This window comes from Thunnus albacares, chromosome 6 (genome assembly GCF_914725855.1).
Source record: "Thunnus albacares chromosome 6, fThuAlb1.1, whole genome shotgun sequence".
NCBI classification, from domain to species: domain Eukaryota; kingdom Metazoa; phylum Chordata; class Actinopteri; order Scombriformes; family Scombridae; genus Thunnus; species Thunnus albacares.
Window position 1 is genome coordinate 3,169,278 of NC_058111.1, and position 17,812 is coordinate 3,187,089.

The 17,812-nt window shown below is 39.0% G+C and overlaps 1 protein-coding gene across 3 annotated transcripts; it reads right to left on the bottom strand.

The window, feature by feature from the left end:
• Nucleotides 1–1,453: 1,453 nt before the first annotated feature.
• LOC122983365 (pannexin-1-like) lies at nt 1,454–16,811 on the bottom strand. Of its 3 annotated transcripts, none has more exons than XM_044353067.1 (8): nt 16,473–16,811; nt 14,117–14,339; nt 12,739–12,854; nt 11,138–11,325; nt 8,514–8,804; nt 5,028–5,250; nt 4,655–4,922; nt 1,454–2,030 (listed from the first exon to the last, which is right to left on the bottom strand). In XM_044353067.1, exons 2-8 carry the CDS (start codon nt 14,295–14,297, stop codon nt 1,942–1,944), a joined length of 1,356 nt encoding a protein of 451 aa, XP_044209002.1. In that variant the 5' UTR covers nt 14,298–14,339; nt 16,473–16,811; the 3' UTR covers nt 1,454–1,941. The 3 variants fall into 3 exon arrangements, with proteins under 3 accessions (XP_044209002.1, XP_044209000.1, XP_044209001.1); XM_044353065.1 differs by having other exon boundaries at nt 14,117–14,316; nt 16,473–16,810; XM_044353066.1 differs by having other exon boundaries at nt 14,117–14,336; nt 16,473–16,810.
• Nucleotides 16,812–17,812: the final 1,001 nt, after the last annotated feature.

Sequence of the window (17,812 nt, forward strand, 5' to 3'; positions counted from 1 at the left end):
AATATTTTTAAAAAAGCTGCACTTAAACATGCAGACAGTGGAAAATGTACAGAATACAGGATATTATTAAGTAAACACTGACTATGAAGTAGTGAGATGTTTTTATCCCTGAGATTCCCGAACAATCACGGCAAGTTTAGACATCCAAACATTGGAATAAATGTATGTAACCCCCCCAAAAACTGGACATTATTTAAAGTTATTATTACCTGTAATATGCAGTTTCCTTTAAAAAAATGACCTATACTTTGGAGAAATAATGCATTTGATGAGCACAGCATACGATTTTTGTTGAAAAAAAAAAAAAAAAATCAGAAACTGAAAAACATGTGAAACGAGCCAGAAAGTTAAACAACTAAACTTGTGCTGTGACGTCTAAGAGCACAGGCTCGTTTTAAGCTTCCTCGTCACATAAAAACAGCAAAACAATGAAGAATTCTTTGTTGAGTGGTAATCCTCTTTTACAACCATGACACTGTCAACTACAGCTGCAACCACTTATTATTTACATCATCAATAAATCGGCTCCAGTTTACAAGTTTCGTCTGACTAAAAAGTCCAAAACCTGAAGATTTTTAAATTTACTGTCACATATAACAAAGAAAAGCAGCAAATCCTCACATTTGAGAAGCTGAAACCGGAGAATATTTCAGCTTTTACGTGTGAAAAATGACAAACTGTTATTAGATTATGAAAATAGTTGTAATTCTAACGTTTTAATAATCAATTTAGTGTTGCAGCTCTATTCAATCAACACTGAAATGTGATTAACAGGCTCATAGAAGAAAAAAAACACACATTCTCTGACAATGTCAGTGCAAATAAATACATCACAACTTGTTTTTTTGATGAAAACCACGACTCTGTCTCTGCATTTTTTTGACAATTTCATACTTGAACTTGAACGTAAAGTTGAAACAGTCACATGTCAGTTTCAGGGTCGAACTAATGAGAGTGTTTTTTCTTTTAACGTACCTTTTTCAGATTTGAAACTACAGCGACTGTTTTGTCAAAGAACCACATGAAATATCCCACCAGTTCAGGTGACGAGCTCTTCTTCTTCTACTACTATTGCAGCGACAGAGTGTGACAAGAAACAAGTAGACACTCTCTGTCTATTATAATTAAATACACACACTCACTGAGCACTTTATTAGGAACACCTGTTCAATCTAATACAACAGCTCTGCCATGAATTCTAATTTTAAATATACACGTTTTAACATTTTGTTGACATTGTAAGAAATGTGATAATTCTACTTTATTTACTTTATGTTTATTATTGACGTCATAGTGGGTAGAAATATATATTATATATATATATATAATATAATGCATTCCACCACACCAGCACCTCAATTATAATCATAAAGTAGAATTATCATCTTTCTGACAATGTCAATAAAAACTGGAAATTGTAAAAGTAGAATTCATGGCAGAGCTGTTGTATTGGATTGCATCAGATTACGTTGATGTTCCTAATAAAATGCTCAGTGATTGTAGGTTATGAGTCAAAAAACAAACAAATTACTTATCACATCACTGGCGGCTGAATAAACATCTATATGTACAGTCAGTCTGACGTCATCACACCCCATAATTCACAGAGCAAAACATTCTGGTAAATGCAGCGTTTAAACCTTTTAAAATGTCCTTTGTTTTGGTTCCAGCATGAGTTTTAATCTCCCAGTACTTCCAGTGTCTAGTCTTACATCACCTGACGCTCACTTCCTCCTCTTTCCAGTCAGCGATGTGTCAGAAAAAACAAACAAAAGTCTCAACCGGCAGCAAAACATCTGAGCTCCCACGATGTCTGTAAGATGAACTCCGTCAGGACAGGAAAGGGTCGTGGCGTGTCTTTATGCGCCGTGAGATGAGACCTCCTTCGTCCAGGTCTGGTGAGGTGGAGTCCTCCGTCTCCATCGCAGTGCCGGCAACCAATCACATCGCTCGCTGCCGGATAGTCCCGCACTCGCTGTTTTTGTTTCTGCCCGTCACATCGCTGTTTCCCGGCAGCAAGGGAGCCAGCTCTGAAAATAAATAAATCATTTTGCATGTTGTGGGAATTATTATTGTGTACGTGGTGATTAAGACAAGTTTTAAACAGATATACTCATACCTAAACTTGTCTTTTAATAGTACTTGTGTTATCATTCTTAACTTATTTTACTGTGATGTTTTCACTGTTTTACTGTTGCTGTTTCGTTTGTCTACCTTTGTCTTTGATTGAACTGTGTCAAAGAGGAATTTCTGTCAGTATGTGACAGATAATAAAGTTTCTTGAATCTTGATGAGAAGATCGGAACCTCTCTCAAGTCTGAAGCTGGAGTCAGAGGCTGGTTAGCTTAGCATAGCATGCTTTTATTTCAAGTAGATTAGACTATTGCGATGTGCTTTTTACGGGTCTTCCCAAACGGTCAATTGAAAGACTACAGCTTATTCAAAACTCTGCGGCCAGACTATTAACAAAAACAAAAAAGAGACCTAACAAAATCCACCTACCAGCACCTCTAAAGCTTACTATCTCGTCTGTTTAATCCGTACAAAAACTCTAAATAAAGTGGAGAATTGTTGTTTTTATCTCAATCTTCTTATCTAACTCTCACCAAGAAATCAAGTAAACATATTTCCCAAAACTGTTGCTTTAATAACAGACAAATCAGATGCTTCCTAATATTGTGACTCTAATAATGAGATTCACTGGACCAGAAACATATTTCTATATTTACCATATTTACTGTCCACTATTTTATTTGAGGGTCTGAATTCTGATGGTAAATGTATCTACGATACACAGCTTGTTGTCATGTACGCAACTGTCCGCTAACAATCCCACAATGCAATGAGTCGCATTTTGTAGATGTAAAGACGACTGTTGTGCGTCTCTACAGCCGACAGCAATGACGCAAAATGAAATGATGATTAATGAGTGTCTGAAATCTCAGTTTCACTTTCACTAATGAGTGAACAAGAGAGTGATTTCAGACACAGCCACTGTCGTAAAACTGAATTTTTAAATTATACGATGTGCTGCCAAACATTCTTCTGCACGCTCAGGAAACAGGTTTGATGGGTAGAGGTAATTGTCACCTCTGTAGTTTTGTTGGCCTACACCTGTTTCTCCACCTCTGACTCTCTGTTTCCTGTAAGTTCTCATCCTTCGTCCCACAGTTCCTTGAAACGAGGTGAAAGAAAGTGACATTTTATTTCTCTTTTTTCTCTTGCTCTTTTGCTGACAACAAGGCCTAACTTTACTTTTAAACTTAAAGGGAACATATTCTGCCCATTTCCAGCTCTATATTTATATTCTGGGGCTCTACTGGAATATCTTTGCATGATTTACAGTTAAAAACTCCTTATTTATCTTCTACTGGTCCTTTATGCAGACCCTCAGTTCAGCCTCTGTCTGAAACAGGCCGTCCTGTCTCTTTAAGGCCCCGCCTCCTGATGAGCCCACTCTGTTCTGATTGGTCAGCTTCAGGAAGCTTCCTCCGCCTCCGGAGGCTACGTAAACAAACTATAGTAGCAGGATTTCACTTCTATTTCTCCTTCTTTACTCCAAATGTCAACTTCTCAAATCCATCCGTACATGTTGGATGAATCTGATCTGAAATTCGAGAGTGGACAACACCTGGAAACACCTTAGCAACCACCTAGCAACCACATCATCTGACATCAACCACATCTGACATCATCATGAGGAGTAGGCAAATGAAGTGTTCATAGCAGTTTGAAGCCACAGACTGTATATAAATATGGACGACGTGTCTCCACTTCCTACCGCTATGCAAAAGTGAAGCCAAAATATCTCCTTTCCAGGAGCAGCCATCTTGCTTTTGTGACCTCATTTGGAGCCAGAGTCTGCGCAGTAGAGTCAGGCGGCAGGATAACGGCCCGCTGAACACGCCCCCTCAGCCTGATAGGTTTGAGAGCGGTTGTCACAGTTGTCAATCATGACGTCAGACCCCCTTTCTATATATAATCAAATAACTAATTAAAAACAAACTTATCAGAAAAATGAGTACTTGGACAAACATCAGCAGGATAAAAACTACCTGAAATGACAGAAACCATCTTTGAAACCAGAAACCAACATGGAGGGGGTGGGACTTATGACCTATGCTGCAGCCCGCCACCAGGGGGCGATTGAGATGTTTTGGCTTCACTTTTGGGGAGCTGTCATGACGTCCATCTTTATATACAGTCTATGGTTGGAGCCTTGAGTTTTGACTTGCAGGCAGCATTTTTACATACGTTCCCCTCAAGTTTTGGAACATTTGGGAAAAAAACCCCCACAAAACAGATGATATGTCCCCCTTTAAATAGGACAGTAAAAACTCTGCACTATTTCTGATGAAAGGTGGGTTATAGCTGGGCTGTACTGATAAAATTAATATTATAATATAAGCAAAAATCATAGGAAATTAGTTTTATTCCAAAGCAAAAACATGTACGATAATAGTTTGAATTACATGATAAATAAACCAACATCTCACCTCATTCTATGAGAAACTTAAATTGCTTTTTTATTGTATAATTCTACAGCTGTGCAGTTTTCATATCAAACATAATATCAGACAGAACTTTGCTAAACACGAGGAATGTTTAACCCTTCGTAAAATGCGATAAATGAAAACTACTTCTCCGTCCTGACCTTTCATCTCAGTTTCCATCCTGCTGCAGTTATCAGTGGCCGAGCTCGGACTGTTGCAGCAGTTTGCAGCTGCTCCAGCGTTGGCTGCTGCTGGGCTGCCGGAAGAGTCGGCTGCATTAGTTTTAACTTGATCCCGTTTCCCTGCAACGCCTCCAGGTTTGACCCCATCCACACTGTCCATCTTCACCAGACACAGAGTCTGCAACAGACCCAAGGCGTCAAAGTTTTCTCCAGAGCATTCACCTCTTCTCTTCAGCAACTCCAGCACCTGCAGTCGGAAAACATAATAAAAAACATATATTCATGTTTACATTGTTATTGTGTTGTTACTGTTTTGGTTTGTCTGATCAGAGATATGTGCTGCTTAAAACACCTTGATGTATTTGTAGGACTTGAGTTCGCTGATGTTCTCCTCCAGGAAGAGCAGATACAGAGAGAGATCGTCCCAGTGGCCGTCGGGGGAGGGCAGGACACTCACGGTGGGCAGTGATTGGTAGGTTTCCAGGAAGCGGGCGTATCCATAGCAGAAGAGGGGACGGAGGCTGGCGTAGATCACCGCCGGGATCAGTGCAACGAACAGCACCAAGTTGACGAGGCTGGAAACAAACAAACCGACTACAGTTTGACAAGGAGAAAAGAAGCATTTCCTGTTACAGTATAACTGGTTTATTCAGTCTCTCCAGGAAACTGCAATCTTGCAATTGCAATAATTAACGCAAATTACCTCAAGAGACCTCTGTAATGTTTGCAAGAACTTGCAATTTTGGTAAATTACTGCAACTTTTCCACATGAAATGTCCAAATCAACAGACGCTTGTGATTTGGACCAATCGTGGCGTTTGGTGTGGTGGTAACAGACGTCATCGCAAGCGGGAAAAAAGAGTCACACACTCTGGCTCCGCATGCATTTCTCCTTTATTTGATGACATTTTGGCCCTCTGGCCTTAATTAATAATAATCTTTGCAGCTCTACTCAAATCAACACTTTCTGACAGTCTTAACACAAAATTAGCTTCACAGAGGCAAATTTGATTGCAGAGCTAATATTTTGGACTACAATACAGTAGAAAAGTGTTATTATTATTATTATTATTATTATTACTACATGTTATTGTGTCCACTCTGTAGTTGTTGGTGGACACACCCTGCCAACCCATATCTGATGCTTTTCATGTGACCCCCTCATAAAACAAAGCTCAGGCTATAAAGTCTATTAAGTAAACACATATGGTGGTGCAAAGACGCAGCGGCCCAGAGCTCTCCTACAAAAGGTAAACTCATCTCTCACTGATGACCTGAACCACTTCTTCACACGGTACGACAGAGACGACAACCAACCCATCACTCAGCTGACACTGCAGGAGGCTCCATCATGTGCTCAGCAGCCTGTTTAACGTCTCTCTGGAACAGACCACTGTCCCATCAAGTCTGCTACAATCATCCCTGAGCCAGAGCAGACAGTGATCAGGTCCCTGAATGACTATTTCCCAGTGGCCCTGACCCCCATAATTATGAAGTGTTTCAAGCAACTTCAATTTTTTTTTTAAGGATTAATTAAGGACACAACTCATGGAGTGTCCATAGCACAATAAAATACAAAGTGTAAAGTATAAAACAAAACCAAACAAACAAAAAGAATAAATTAATAAACAATCTAAAAAAAAACACAACTACAAAAATAACAAGAGGCATTCTACAATAATCAGGCATTTGCATTTAGGCTAAAATGCAAATGGTTCCACAGTCTAGATAAGAACCTGACGGGACTCATCTTGAAGCTTTAAGCAGCAGCTTCATACTGTCATTATAAGCCACTGTGAGTCTCTGCATGCTGCCTTTTCTGTAGCAACACCACAAGTGGGCCGTATATAGTGAGGTATAAAAAGGTTTTAAAAAGAGAGATCTTCACAGTCACTGAACACATACTAAAATTTAAAAGCCAACATGCCTGTAAATGTCCCTGTCATCTGATAAATCATTGGTTATATAATGGCCCAAATATTTAACGTCATTACATTCATTAAGGGCAATGCCAGACAGGAAGAAATCAGGAAATACTAATTTTCTGTCTTCTCTACTTCTGACTATCATAATATTACTCTTAGTTGCATTATATTTGATGTCAAAATCTATACCATACTGTGAACATACCCTCAACAACATGGACGGTAAATCACCAAATCATCTGCATACATGAGGAGGTTAATGTCAACTATACATCCTGTTCCACATCTTTTCAACTGCAGTGACAGATCATCCATATAGATGTTAAAAAAGGAAAGGAGACAATACTGCCTTGTCGAACTCCCATTATTCACATGGAATATGGAGCAGATACAGAATTTCCCCATCTAATCTGCATCGTCTGATGAGCGTACCAAAAAACTAAGATTCTAACTAGAAACTTCACACATAAAAAACAACATCCCCTCCTCCTTGGACCACCAGCTGTTTGCTTACAGGGCAAACAGGTCACCTGAGGACACAGTCTCACTGGCCTCACCTGGAGCAGCTGGACAGGTATGTCAGTCACAGTTTTGGCCTAAACACCCAACTGTGCAATTGGGTTCTGGACTTTCTTACCGGCAGACTACAAACAAACAGTGCACAAGCATTTCTAACCTCCCGTAACACTGAACACTGGAGCACCACAGGGCTGTGTGCTGAGCCCCCTCCTATTCTCCCTCTTCATGTACGACTGTAAAACAGTAGTCCTTGCCTAAGGGTGAAGACCCTATTGTTTTTCGTGTGTTTGTTTGTTTGTTTCTTTATTATTACGCCACTTCAGACCTAAATTTGATCCCTTAAACATGCTTAAAAACTCACCAAATTTGGCACGCACATCAAGTCTGGTGATAAAATGTAAAAATTAACCCTGAAGTCCTGAAAGTTGCAGTGCCACATCACCCTTACAATGTAAAACAATGGGGAGGCATGAACTTTGTGTCAAACTGAGGCTTCTGACGTCTAAACTATAAGTCTGACCACTTTCAAATCTGTATCAATGGATTTGCCACGGAATTTCCTACTAAAATATGATTTTATGTAAGATTTGGCCAAAGTAATGGGATTTATGAGGACATTTCATAAAAAGCGTTCTCTAAAATCCTCCTCTCCAACTGCTCCTGGTGATGTCACTCCCTCAGTGCTGTAAAACATTCCACAATACACACTCATTATAAAATCACAGGAGGAGCAAGAAAAGACTTTAAAACTGACACTCTAATATCTCAAAAACAGTAAAAGATAGAAAAAACATGTAAATTCAAGATTTGTAGGTCAAAGTCTCGTGACTCATTTAAAGTTCAAATGAAGTCTGTATCTAAAACTATGTGGAAGCAGTAAATGTTCAAAAAGATTTGGGTTCGCTCACACTCTCCATTCAAATATATGAGTATTTTTCTGTGTCCAGCTGCAGTTACTTATTGTCTCTACACACCTGACAGTACACATGTCAATCAAACTTTCAAAATAAAAACACACTATACTTGTAAGAAATATCCCTCATTTTTAAAAAGCAAAATTATCTGATCCTGACGGGCCAGAGTGCGAGGTCCTGACCAACGCTGCTTGCAGCTTTAATTCATCTTATTTCTCCTAAAACGCAATAATGGAATTATTTATCGACCACTGTGACTGTTCCTTTATTTATTTCAGCACCTCCCTTAAATATAATCTGTTCTATGCAAACTGATGCACTACTAGCTTATATTTTTTGTATCTCATAATGTATAATGTCTATATTTTTTAGTTTTTATTCTTAATTAGGCATCTATAGGCTTACTCCAAATGACATTTAATTGTACTTGTACAGTGACAATAACGTTATCTTATCTCTCTTAACCAAACAGACAAATACCTGAGCAGAGAGAAGACTCCCACGGCGATGAGCTTACACTGCACCTTGTCAGGGATGCTGGGGTCAGAGGCCAGCAGGCCGACACGCAGCGTACAGCCGAACTCGTCGGTTACAGAGGCCAGGCGGAGGTAGTATCCCAGGTAGATGCAGGCGCACAGCAAGGTGATGAGAGTCAGACCGCGACACAGCAGGTAGTAAAACAGCAGCACCCGCGAGCAACGCTTGGTCATCAGAAACTTCTCCACGAGCGGGTAGTTGAAACATCCCTCGGTAGGGTCGCTGCCAGGAGAGCTGAGAGAACGAACGGCAAACATTATTCAGCAGAAGAAGAAGTAATGTGTTGGTTCTTCCTGTGTGTAACATATGGTCACTATGTCTAATAGCAAAATCTTTTAATATAGAATATAATTTTGTCAGTAATTTTACCTTTATTTAATAGTTGTAAGGTGTACATATTTGTGTTGCACTGTAAATAATAATGTATAGCTGACCTGAGATAGACTTTATTACTAATTATAATTATATTGACATTCAGAGTGATTATCTATGTGAACTGATTCATCTGTATCAATAATCTTTAATATAGTGAGTTTTTGATCCTGGTCAAGGTTCGACTGTTGGTTCTGTAATTTGTTATTTAACGGTTATTAAGCTTTGTCACAGAAATCATTTATTAGTATTGTAAGTTTCCTTTGATTATGATTTTATTTATGTTAAATGGTTTTACTGAGACCGGGCTTGTAAGCAATAAACAGACATCATTGAATCGACATCGAAGCTGTCTGGGTGTCTTCGTTTGAGTCCACCATCATCATCATCATCATCATCATCATCATCACAACACAACGCAGAGACTGTAGGCTGTCGCTATTATCAGCCATATAAACTGTGAGGCTAATATAGTCCCCCGTTACATGTGCGAGTAGATAATATAACTCGTTTATAAGCAATTATTTTTGATAATTCTGATTGATTCTGTCATTTTTCAATTAAAAAAAAAGGCAACATATCATCTATCTATGAGGATTTGCTGCTTTTCTTTGTCATATATGAGAGTAAATTTAAAATCTTTAGGTTTTGGACTGTTGAAGACTTCACCGCTCTGAAAATAATCAGCAGATTATTTGATGATGAAAATGATCGTTAGTGGCAGCTTTTAGCATTAGTCTAATAAGTGTTTAGCAGGTTTACGTCTCTTTCAAAACATGCAAGTAAATATTTAATCCTCTTCAGAAGTTCCCGTCTTAATAAATCATTAACAACTTTATCACCTTGTCTTCAACTGTAACCGTAGTTACCTTAACTGTAGTTTTAAATGCTAAAATGCAGCAGTGAGATTTACATGTGACACAAGTCATAAATCAAAGTGTTGTGGTAAGCAGTGTTGCTATTAGGGGCAGAAAGTCAACATCACTTAAAATTAATGATTTTCACGACTGAAGATTCAGTGTTTGATTGCGTCTTTGATCGCTGCCGTCTAAACTACTTTATGACTCAGGATGAAAGACATTTACAATCCCCTCCGACAGTATTGGAACAGCGAGGCAAATTCCCTTGTTTTTGTTGTTCACTGAAGACATTTGGGTTTAAGATCAAAAGATGAGACAAGAGTTCAGAATGTCAGCTTTTTATTTCCTCAGGACATACCACCCTTTGTTTGAACCCACCCATTTTTTTCAAGTGAGCAAAACTATTGGAACATGTGACTGACAGGTGTTTCCTTTAAGGTTGATTGTTCAAAAACAGAAAAACCCCAAAAACATCAGTAAGTCACATCACCGACGACCTCCACGGTGCAGGGGTGAAGGTATCACGATCCATAGAGGCCATAGAGGCTATAGAGGCCGTACCACGAGATGCAAACCACAGAATCAGAATCAGAAGGCCGGATTGAAACTTGCAAAGTACAAAGACGAGCCGCAAAAAGTTCTGGGACATAATCTTACGGACTGATGAGACCAAGATTAATCTCTACCAAAGTGATGGAGAAAGAAAGGAACCGCTTATGATCCGAAAGCATACAAGCTCATCTGTGAAGCACGGTGGAGGTAATGTCATGGCTTCTGGACCAGACTCATTCATATTTATTGATGATGTAACTGATGATGGTAGCAGCAGAATGAATTCAGAAACATTTTGTCTGCCGTTGTACAGAGAAATGCATCCAAACTAATCAGGAGGAATTTTTATCATGCAGCAGGACAATGACCCAAAGCACACGAGTCAATCACCTGACCGTAACCCAATAGAGCATGCATTTCACCTCCTGAAGAGGAGACTGAAGGTAGAACCCCCCCCCCCCCCCGAAACAAACAAGAACTGAAAGAAGCTGCGGTAAAAGCCTGGAATAGCATCACAAATGAAGAATGCAACAGTTTGGTGATGTCTGCAAGCAAGGGTTATGCCACCAGATATTAAATGTTATTTCCTTTACTCACCTAAAAATGCTGTGGTGTAATACAAACGGTGATATATCCTGAGTTGTTTAACACATCTAAATGTAAATACCAGGAAATAAAAAGCTGACATTCTCAACTCTTGTCTCATCTTTTGATCTTAAACCCAAATGTTTCCAGTGAACAACAAATTGTAAAGAGACAGGAAGTGAAAGTAAAAAGCCGTACCCGTCTGGAGGAAGCAGTCCCGCGGTGGCCATGCGTTTGGCCAGAGTGACGGCACGGTTGTAACACCTGTCCAGCTCCTCCATGATGAAACTGAGGTCAGACTGCAGCAGCGGCGCCGCGGAAAACCTCCAGAACAACGTCGGCGTGTACATCAGCACCGCCACCAGCAACAGGATGTAGGGGAAGAACTGCACAAGAGATATGACGAGTTCTGTTAGTGGCAATAACATTTCTACTCATACAGCGGTTGATAAATACGTGATGCAAATACAATGAAATGACCACAAAAGCACCAGATTTCCTGTTCTGGCTTTAGGTGACGACCTACAGTATGAACACAGTTTATATCTGCAGGGAGGTTGTTAGTTTCCCTCAAACATGCTTTGATCAACTAAAGAAGCCTGAATTAGCCTTTTTATCATTTTATATTTCTGACTCAGCAGCTTCTTTTTATTCTAAGCTCATCACATAGTTTTAATACAAAACCTTCCCTGATTTTATTTGATGCTAGTTTTATTCTGTTTTATAGGTTTTTATTTATTTTCAGGCCTTTTTTAAGAGACTGTTGAGATCTCTGATTGTCTGGTTATCATGAGACAAAGTTTTTTATGTTTGTTTGTTTGTTTAGCACTTTTATTGCTGTGTGTTTTTATGTGATTCTATGTGAAGCACTGTGTAAAGTCGCTATATGAATAAAGATATTATTATTATCGATGTCGAGCTGACGCATGATGAATCTGAAAGCTGAGTGTCTGCAGTCAAACAACATCTGTTTCCTGTCTGAGGAATCTCTCCTCTGTTGTTCTTTCCCGACTCAACTGTCATATCGTGGGAAACGTCTGCTAACGGTGCAGGGCGGCGGCGGCGTAACTGCACATAGATGAAGCAGTGTAGCTCTTGTGTGTGTGTGTCTGATAAACAAAAACAGAACATGTATGTTTGCATTTTTGAATCAGTAATTTGCTTGATTCAATACATATAAAGTAAAATCTATCTACAGATGTCAAAGCTTGATCTGGTTCCTCCTCATCTGTCTACATGTGTAGAAATCAAAACCATAATGAGCTGATCTTTCACTATATACTACAGATGTTGGTTCTCTGAGTCAGGACGGAGGCGAGTAAAAACGCTGTTAAGCATGTTGGCGTTTCCTCCTGAAACAGAAGCAATGAAACTGTGAGAGTTATAAGTCAACACTGAAGGATCTGGAAGATAAAACATACTGGTGTTGGAAAATCAAACCTGTTTATACATCTTAACTGGATGGAACTCAGATGTGGTGGAAACACAAACAGGGACTTTTAAGTCCCAAGTTTACTTCCTAAGATTAGTTCCCAGTATCTTCAACTTCTGGTCAAACTTGTTGAGCACATTGTTGTAAATTTGTTGTAAGATCTTGGATCCTCACTTTCATTTATACCCGTATTATTATTAACACATGTCGTGACTCAGTAGATTACTGCCTGCACCAGCAGCAGACTGATCCAAACATGCCTTACTGCTGCTCCGATACAAGGTGTGTTGCAACTTTTAATCACCAGGCTGATGACTGACAATTACACATTTAAATAGCTTCAACGTGTGTGTGTGTGTGTGTATACCTTGTGCAGCCACATAGGTAGAGGTTGTGTGTGTACAGCTGCCCAGCAGTAGGAGTCAACATACGCCGCCTGCCTCCAGGAGAAATTAGTGGGAGCGAAACAGCTGATCTGAGTACCTGAGAGACACGTAGAGACAGAAAACAGGATGTTATAAAAGAGAGTGATGACAGAGAGGATTCACTGAAGAGAGAACGTTACTTTCTGATCACTAACATTAAATACTACAGTGATCAGAAAGTGCTGCAATGACTAACAAGTTTTATCTCTGCAAAGATCATTAAAGGACGAGTTCACAATTTAAAACAACAGTCAGGAGCCCAAATGAACATTAAAGCTGTTTTTTCTTGCTGTAATCATTCCTCCTGTTCATACTGACCATTAGAAGATCCCTTCATAATGACCTTACAATGGAAGTGATGTGGAACAAAATCCACAGTCCTCCTTCTGTGCAAAAATATATTCAAAAGTTTATCTGAAGCTAATATGAAGCTTCAGCGTCCAAATGAGTCAAATCAAGTAAACTCAGCACAAAAGTAAGGAATTTAGTGTTTGATAGATTATTTCTTTGTTGTAACAATGCTTCTTGGCAATAAATCTTATACTGTTGGAAAGCCTGTTTATTTCCTTTTTAAATGGTGCCACATTTGTAAGGAACGTGTATTTGTGGGATGAGCAGCAGAACTGAGTATGCGGGTTACGCCCATGAAAAATTTGCCAAATCTTCTCTGATTTGGGAAATAAACAGGCTTTCCAACAGTTTAAGATTTATTGCCAAGAAGCATTGTTACAACAAAGAAATACTCTACCAAACACATATTTCCTTACTTTTTGTGCTGAGTTTAGATATCTTTCAACGTTACAGTCTTTTTAGTGTCAAAGTCCCTCTTTTTGTTACTATACTTCCACCTGCAGCTCAACAGGGAAACACTGTCTGAGGAAACACAAAGAGGGAATCTGATGCTAAAAAGACTGTAAATGTGTCAGATATCCACTTGATGTGACTAACTCAGACTGCTGAAGCTGAATATAAGCTTCACAGAGACTTTTAAATGCATTTTGGATCTTCTAATGGTCAGTAAGAACGATAACAGCAAGAAAAACATGTTTCAATGTTCGTTTGAGATCCTGACTGTTGTTTTCAGACGTTGTTATCCTTTAAATTAACAACAGGTTTAATTAGGAATGTGTGCAGCTATCCTGACTACAACTATGAGCTGAAAATAAACCTGAATCAAAAGTCAGGCTTTCAACAGAACATCCAGCTGTTCTTCTTCCGCCTTCTTTCTGGGATCGCCGCTCTCGTCTGGACCTTAACTACAGTGTTGAAACAATCATTTCGACCTTGTCACCAGCTGCGGCTCCCGTTATCTCCACTCACCGACTGAAACCTCCTGGGCGAAGGCCAGAGAGATGAGGAGGAGGGGGAGGCCCACCGCCACGCAGGTCACCATCTTGTCCACAGCCAGCTCGGTCCGGACGCTGCGGTATCGAGCCTGGTTCGGCTCCTTCAGCAGGAAATCGCTGAACACGTACTCCGTGGCCACGTGGGCGATGGCCATCTCGCCGCTCTGCTGTTACCTGCAGCGCATAAATAACACCTGCTGACACAAACATCAGGACGCACTTTTGTCATCATGTTTCATCCTCTGGGTACAATATTCACATGTTCCTCCACACCGTCTCTGTGCATCTGGTTGGTTACTAAAGACAAAGGTAAAGTTCAGCAGACAGATAAAGTTATTTGTTTTGTTTGTCCTGCGTTTGTTCACCATTTACACCACTTCCTTATTCACCATTTCTATTATGAATTATCACAGAGCGTCACATGTATATTGTCACAACATGATCCTCGTGACCTTTGATGCTGCTATTTTATTCCTTCTTTATATTTCTTTTGCTTGATATTCAACTAAATCTGCTAAAGTACAGACTGTCCTTCCTGTTCAGGTGTTGCAACTTCTCACCTTTTGATTTGTTTATTTGTTTCTTTATAAAAAGGGACAGAACACATTAATCAACTTTGACATTTTAACAATGTCAATGTAAACGTGCCGAGGTTAGCTTAGTTAAAATTGACACAAGGCAAAGACACAATCTAAATAAGAGGGAGAAATGTTTCTCAACTCTTTGTCCAAACGACGTTAAACAAACAATACAATCAGCCAATAAAACACTACAAACCAGTTAGAGTCATACAATAAAAAAGATTATTTATGAACACATATCTGAGTAGATTTTAAAGGTATTTTAAGATTTTAAAAGAGTTTTCAAAAAGATTTGCTGCTCTCACAGAAAAAGCTGTTTATCCAAATTTGCTGCCTCCGTACACTCTGACAACTGGCCTTGATTTCCTGGAGTTGATTGTCCATTATTTACAATTCAAAGTACTGGTTTAGTCCAGTGGTTCCCAACCTAGGGGTCGGGGCCCCTCCAAAGGGTCAGCAGATAAATCCGAGGGGTGGTGAGATGATTAATGGGAGAGGAAAGAAGAAAAAACAAAGTTCTGATACACAAATCTGTTTTCAGTTTTTGGACTTTTTCCTCTAATCTTTGATTTTTGCTGAAATATTGGATCATTTGAACATTTATTGAAATGAAAGCATGTGAGAAGTTTAGAGGGAAAAATCACTATTTGGTGGAGCTGTTAACAACTCATAGACATGTGAAATGTGACCCCGACTACACACTGCTTTTTGTAAGACGTCAAAAGACAAAAAGGTTGGAAACCACTGGTTTCATCTTTAACAATGTGTTGTATTTTAAAAGCTTGTTATATTATCCATTGTGTCAAATCTTTATCTGAAAAGTAACTAAAGCTGTCAAATAAATGTAGTGGAGTAGAAAGTACAATATTTCCCTCTGAAATGTAGAAAGTAGCATCACATGGAAATACTCAAGTAAAGTACAAGTACCTCTAAACTGTACTTAAGTACAGTACTTGAGTAAATGTACTGACTTACATTACACTTAAAAGCTTCTTTCCTCTCCCATTAATCATCTCACGACCCCTCAGATTTATCTGCTGACCCTTTGGAGGGGCCTCAACCCCATAGGTTGGGAACCACTGGACTAAACTAGCTAACTGTATATAAAGTAGTGTAAACTAGCTCCACCTCCAGCAGCTACAACAGTAACATGCTGCTCTAACACTGATGCTTCACTATTAATAATCTAATGATGTCATATATAATAATATATCAGTCAGAGGGACCAAACCACTACTTTTACTGCAATACTTTAACTACATCAAGCTCATAATACTTATGTACTTTTACTGCAATACTTTAACTACATCAAGCTCATAATACTTATGTACTTTTACTGCAGTAGGATGTTTCATGCAGGACTTTTACTTGTAATGTAGTATTTGTACATTGCTGTGTTGGTACTTTTACTGTAATAAAGGATCTAAATAGTTCTTCCAGCTCCTCAGTGCTGCTCCTGCTGGCTCTCTGCAGGATTTTCTGCAGGTTTGAAAACATGCACGCTAATTTCATTAAAACCAAGACTGAAAACAACTCGTGACTGTCTTTCACACAGTTTCAAAAACTCCTTTGTTCAGCAGAGCTGCATGTTTGTCCAGTTTTATGAGGTCTTGTTAAGTTTTCCAATCACCTTTTCCAAGTAACTTTTAAATTAGCTTTCATCCAGAATTCAGCATCTATGTGTGACAGAAGCCGCCGTTAGTTGTGATCTTCATTCATTGTGAACCGGGATAATGAGCCTGAACTCACCGTTAGTTATATTTTCTCTACTCAGCTGACATGACTGCGGTGAAACGACGTTGTTTGCATCAAAGGTGAGTTTCAGGTGTTTTCCCAGACTGGAGATCAATGCGGAGCCAGACGATCAACAGATGAAACAGTAAACTCAACTTTCGGATTGAAGCTTCTTCCTGTTCGACACAAAACTCCTTCCGTCCTCCTTAAAACACAGATGCCTTCACGTGCATATCGTCAGCTGGGATTTTCCAGCTCTGACGCTGCTGCCTTCAAATACAGCTCGTGAGTTTGTAATTTTGTATAGAGGACGAAAAAAAAGACATAAGTATTAATGAATTAATTCAGAAATAAGTGGTTAAATACACGAATAGATGGAAAATAGATACATTTTCAATTGTATTTCCACATTTCCATACATCAACTTTTACTTTAGGGTATTTCTACATTTATTCATTTTTTTATTCGAACATTTCTACATTTGTTTTTTATTTTTCAAATGCATTTATTTGTTTGTTTGTTTACACTATGTCATTTTTCTTTCTCTTTGGATGCAAATTTCTTTGAGTTTGAGTTTATTCATGTGCACAAGTTAAATCCACACAAACAAAAACATCAAATGAATATTATATAATATAAAAACATATAAAAGAAAGTCCCACAGTTAAAAAAAACAAGATTGCAAAACCAAAACTAAAGCCTTTTAAAAATCTGCTCCAAAGGACTTTAAAGATGCTCTAACCCAACGAGAACAATAGTTCCATGAATTCGGACTCCTGTATCTGTGTCATGTGACGTAATGATGTTTGTGAAGATGAAGATAAGAGACAATCGTCTGGTTGAGTCAGTGTGAAACTGAGCGTTACTTTCAGAATGAGACCTGAAATTATCCCTCCTCGACTTGTATCTTATATATAATCTTATATATGTTATAATGCATAGAGAAAACATTAGGAGGTAGTGAGTGAAACTGCTGTATTGGCGTATTTACTAACGGATCTCAGTACTTCCCCCACAAATAGCTACTTCATAAAACACACCCCAAAAATCCACAACTTTGTGCCCATGATTCATGTAACTGTTAACATAAAATAGTAATTCTATCTGTGTTAGAGCTTTTATCAGTGAAGTCAAAATCGCGATGTGACCCGTAGTTTGTATTTGTTTATGATGGATATACAGCTGGTCTGAAAAGTTAGTCTCGAGAGGGGGATTCTTCCTGTGATTGAGATATTTCCAACAATCCCTGAAGGCAGCATCCCGTCCTGAGCAGCGTGACAACATGCGCAGCGGGCAGCGGCAGCAGACTGATTTATACTTCAAATATTTAAAATACGAACTGTACAGATAACAGA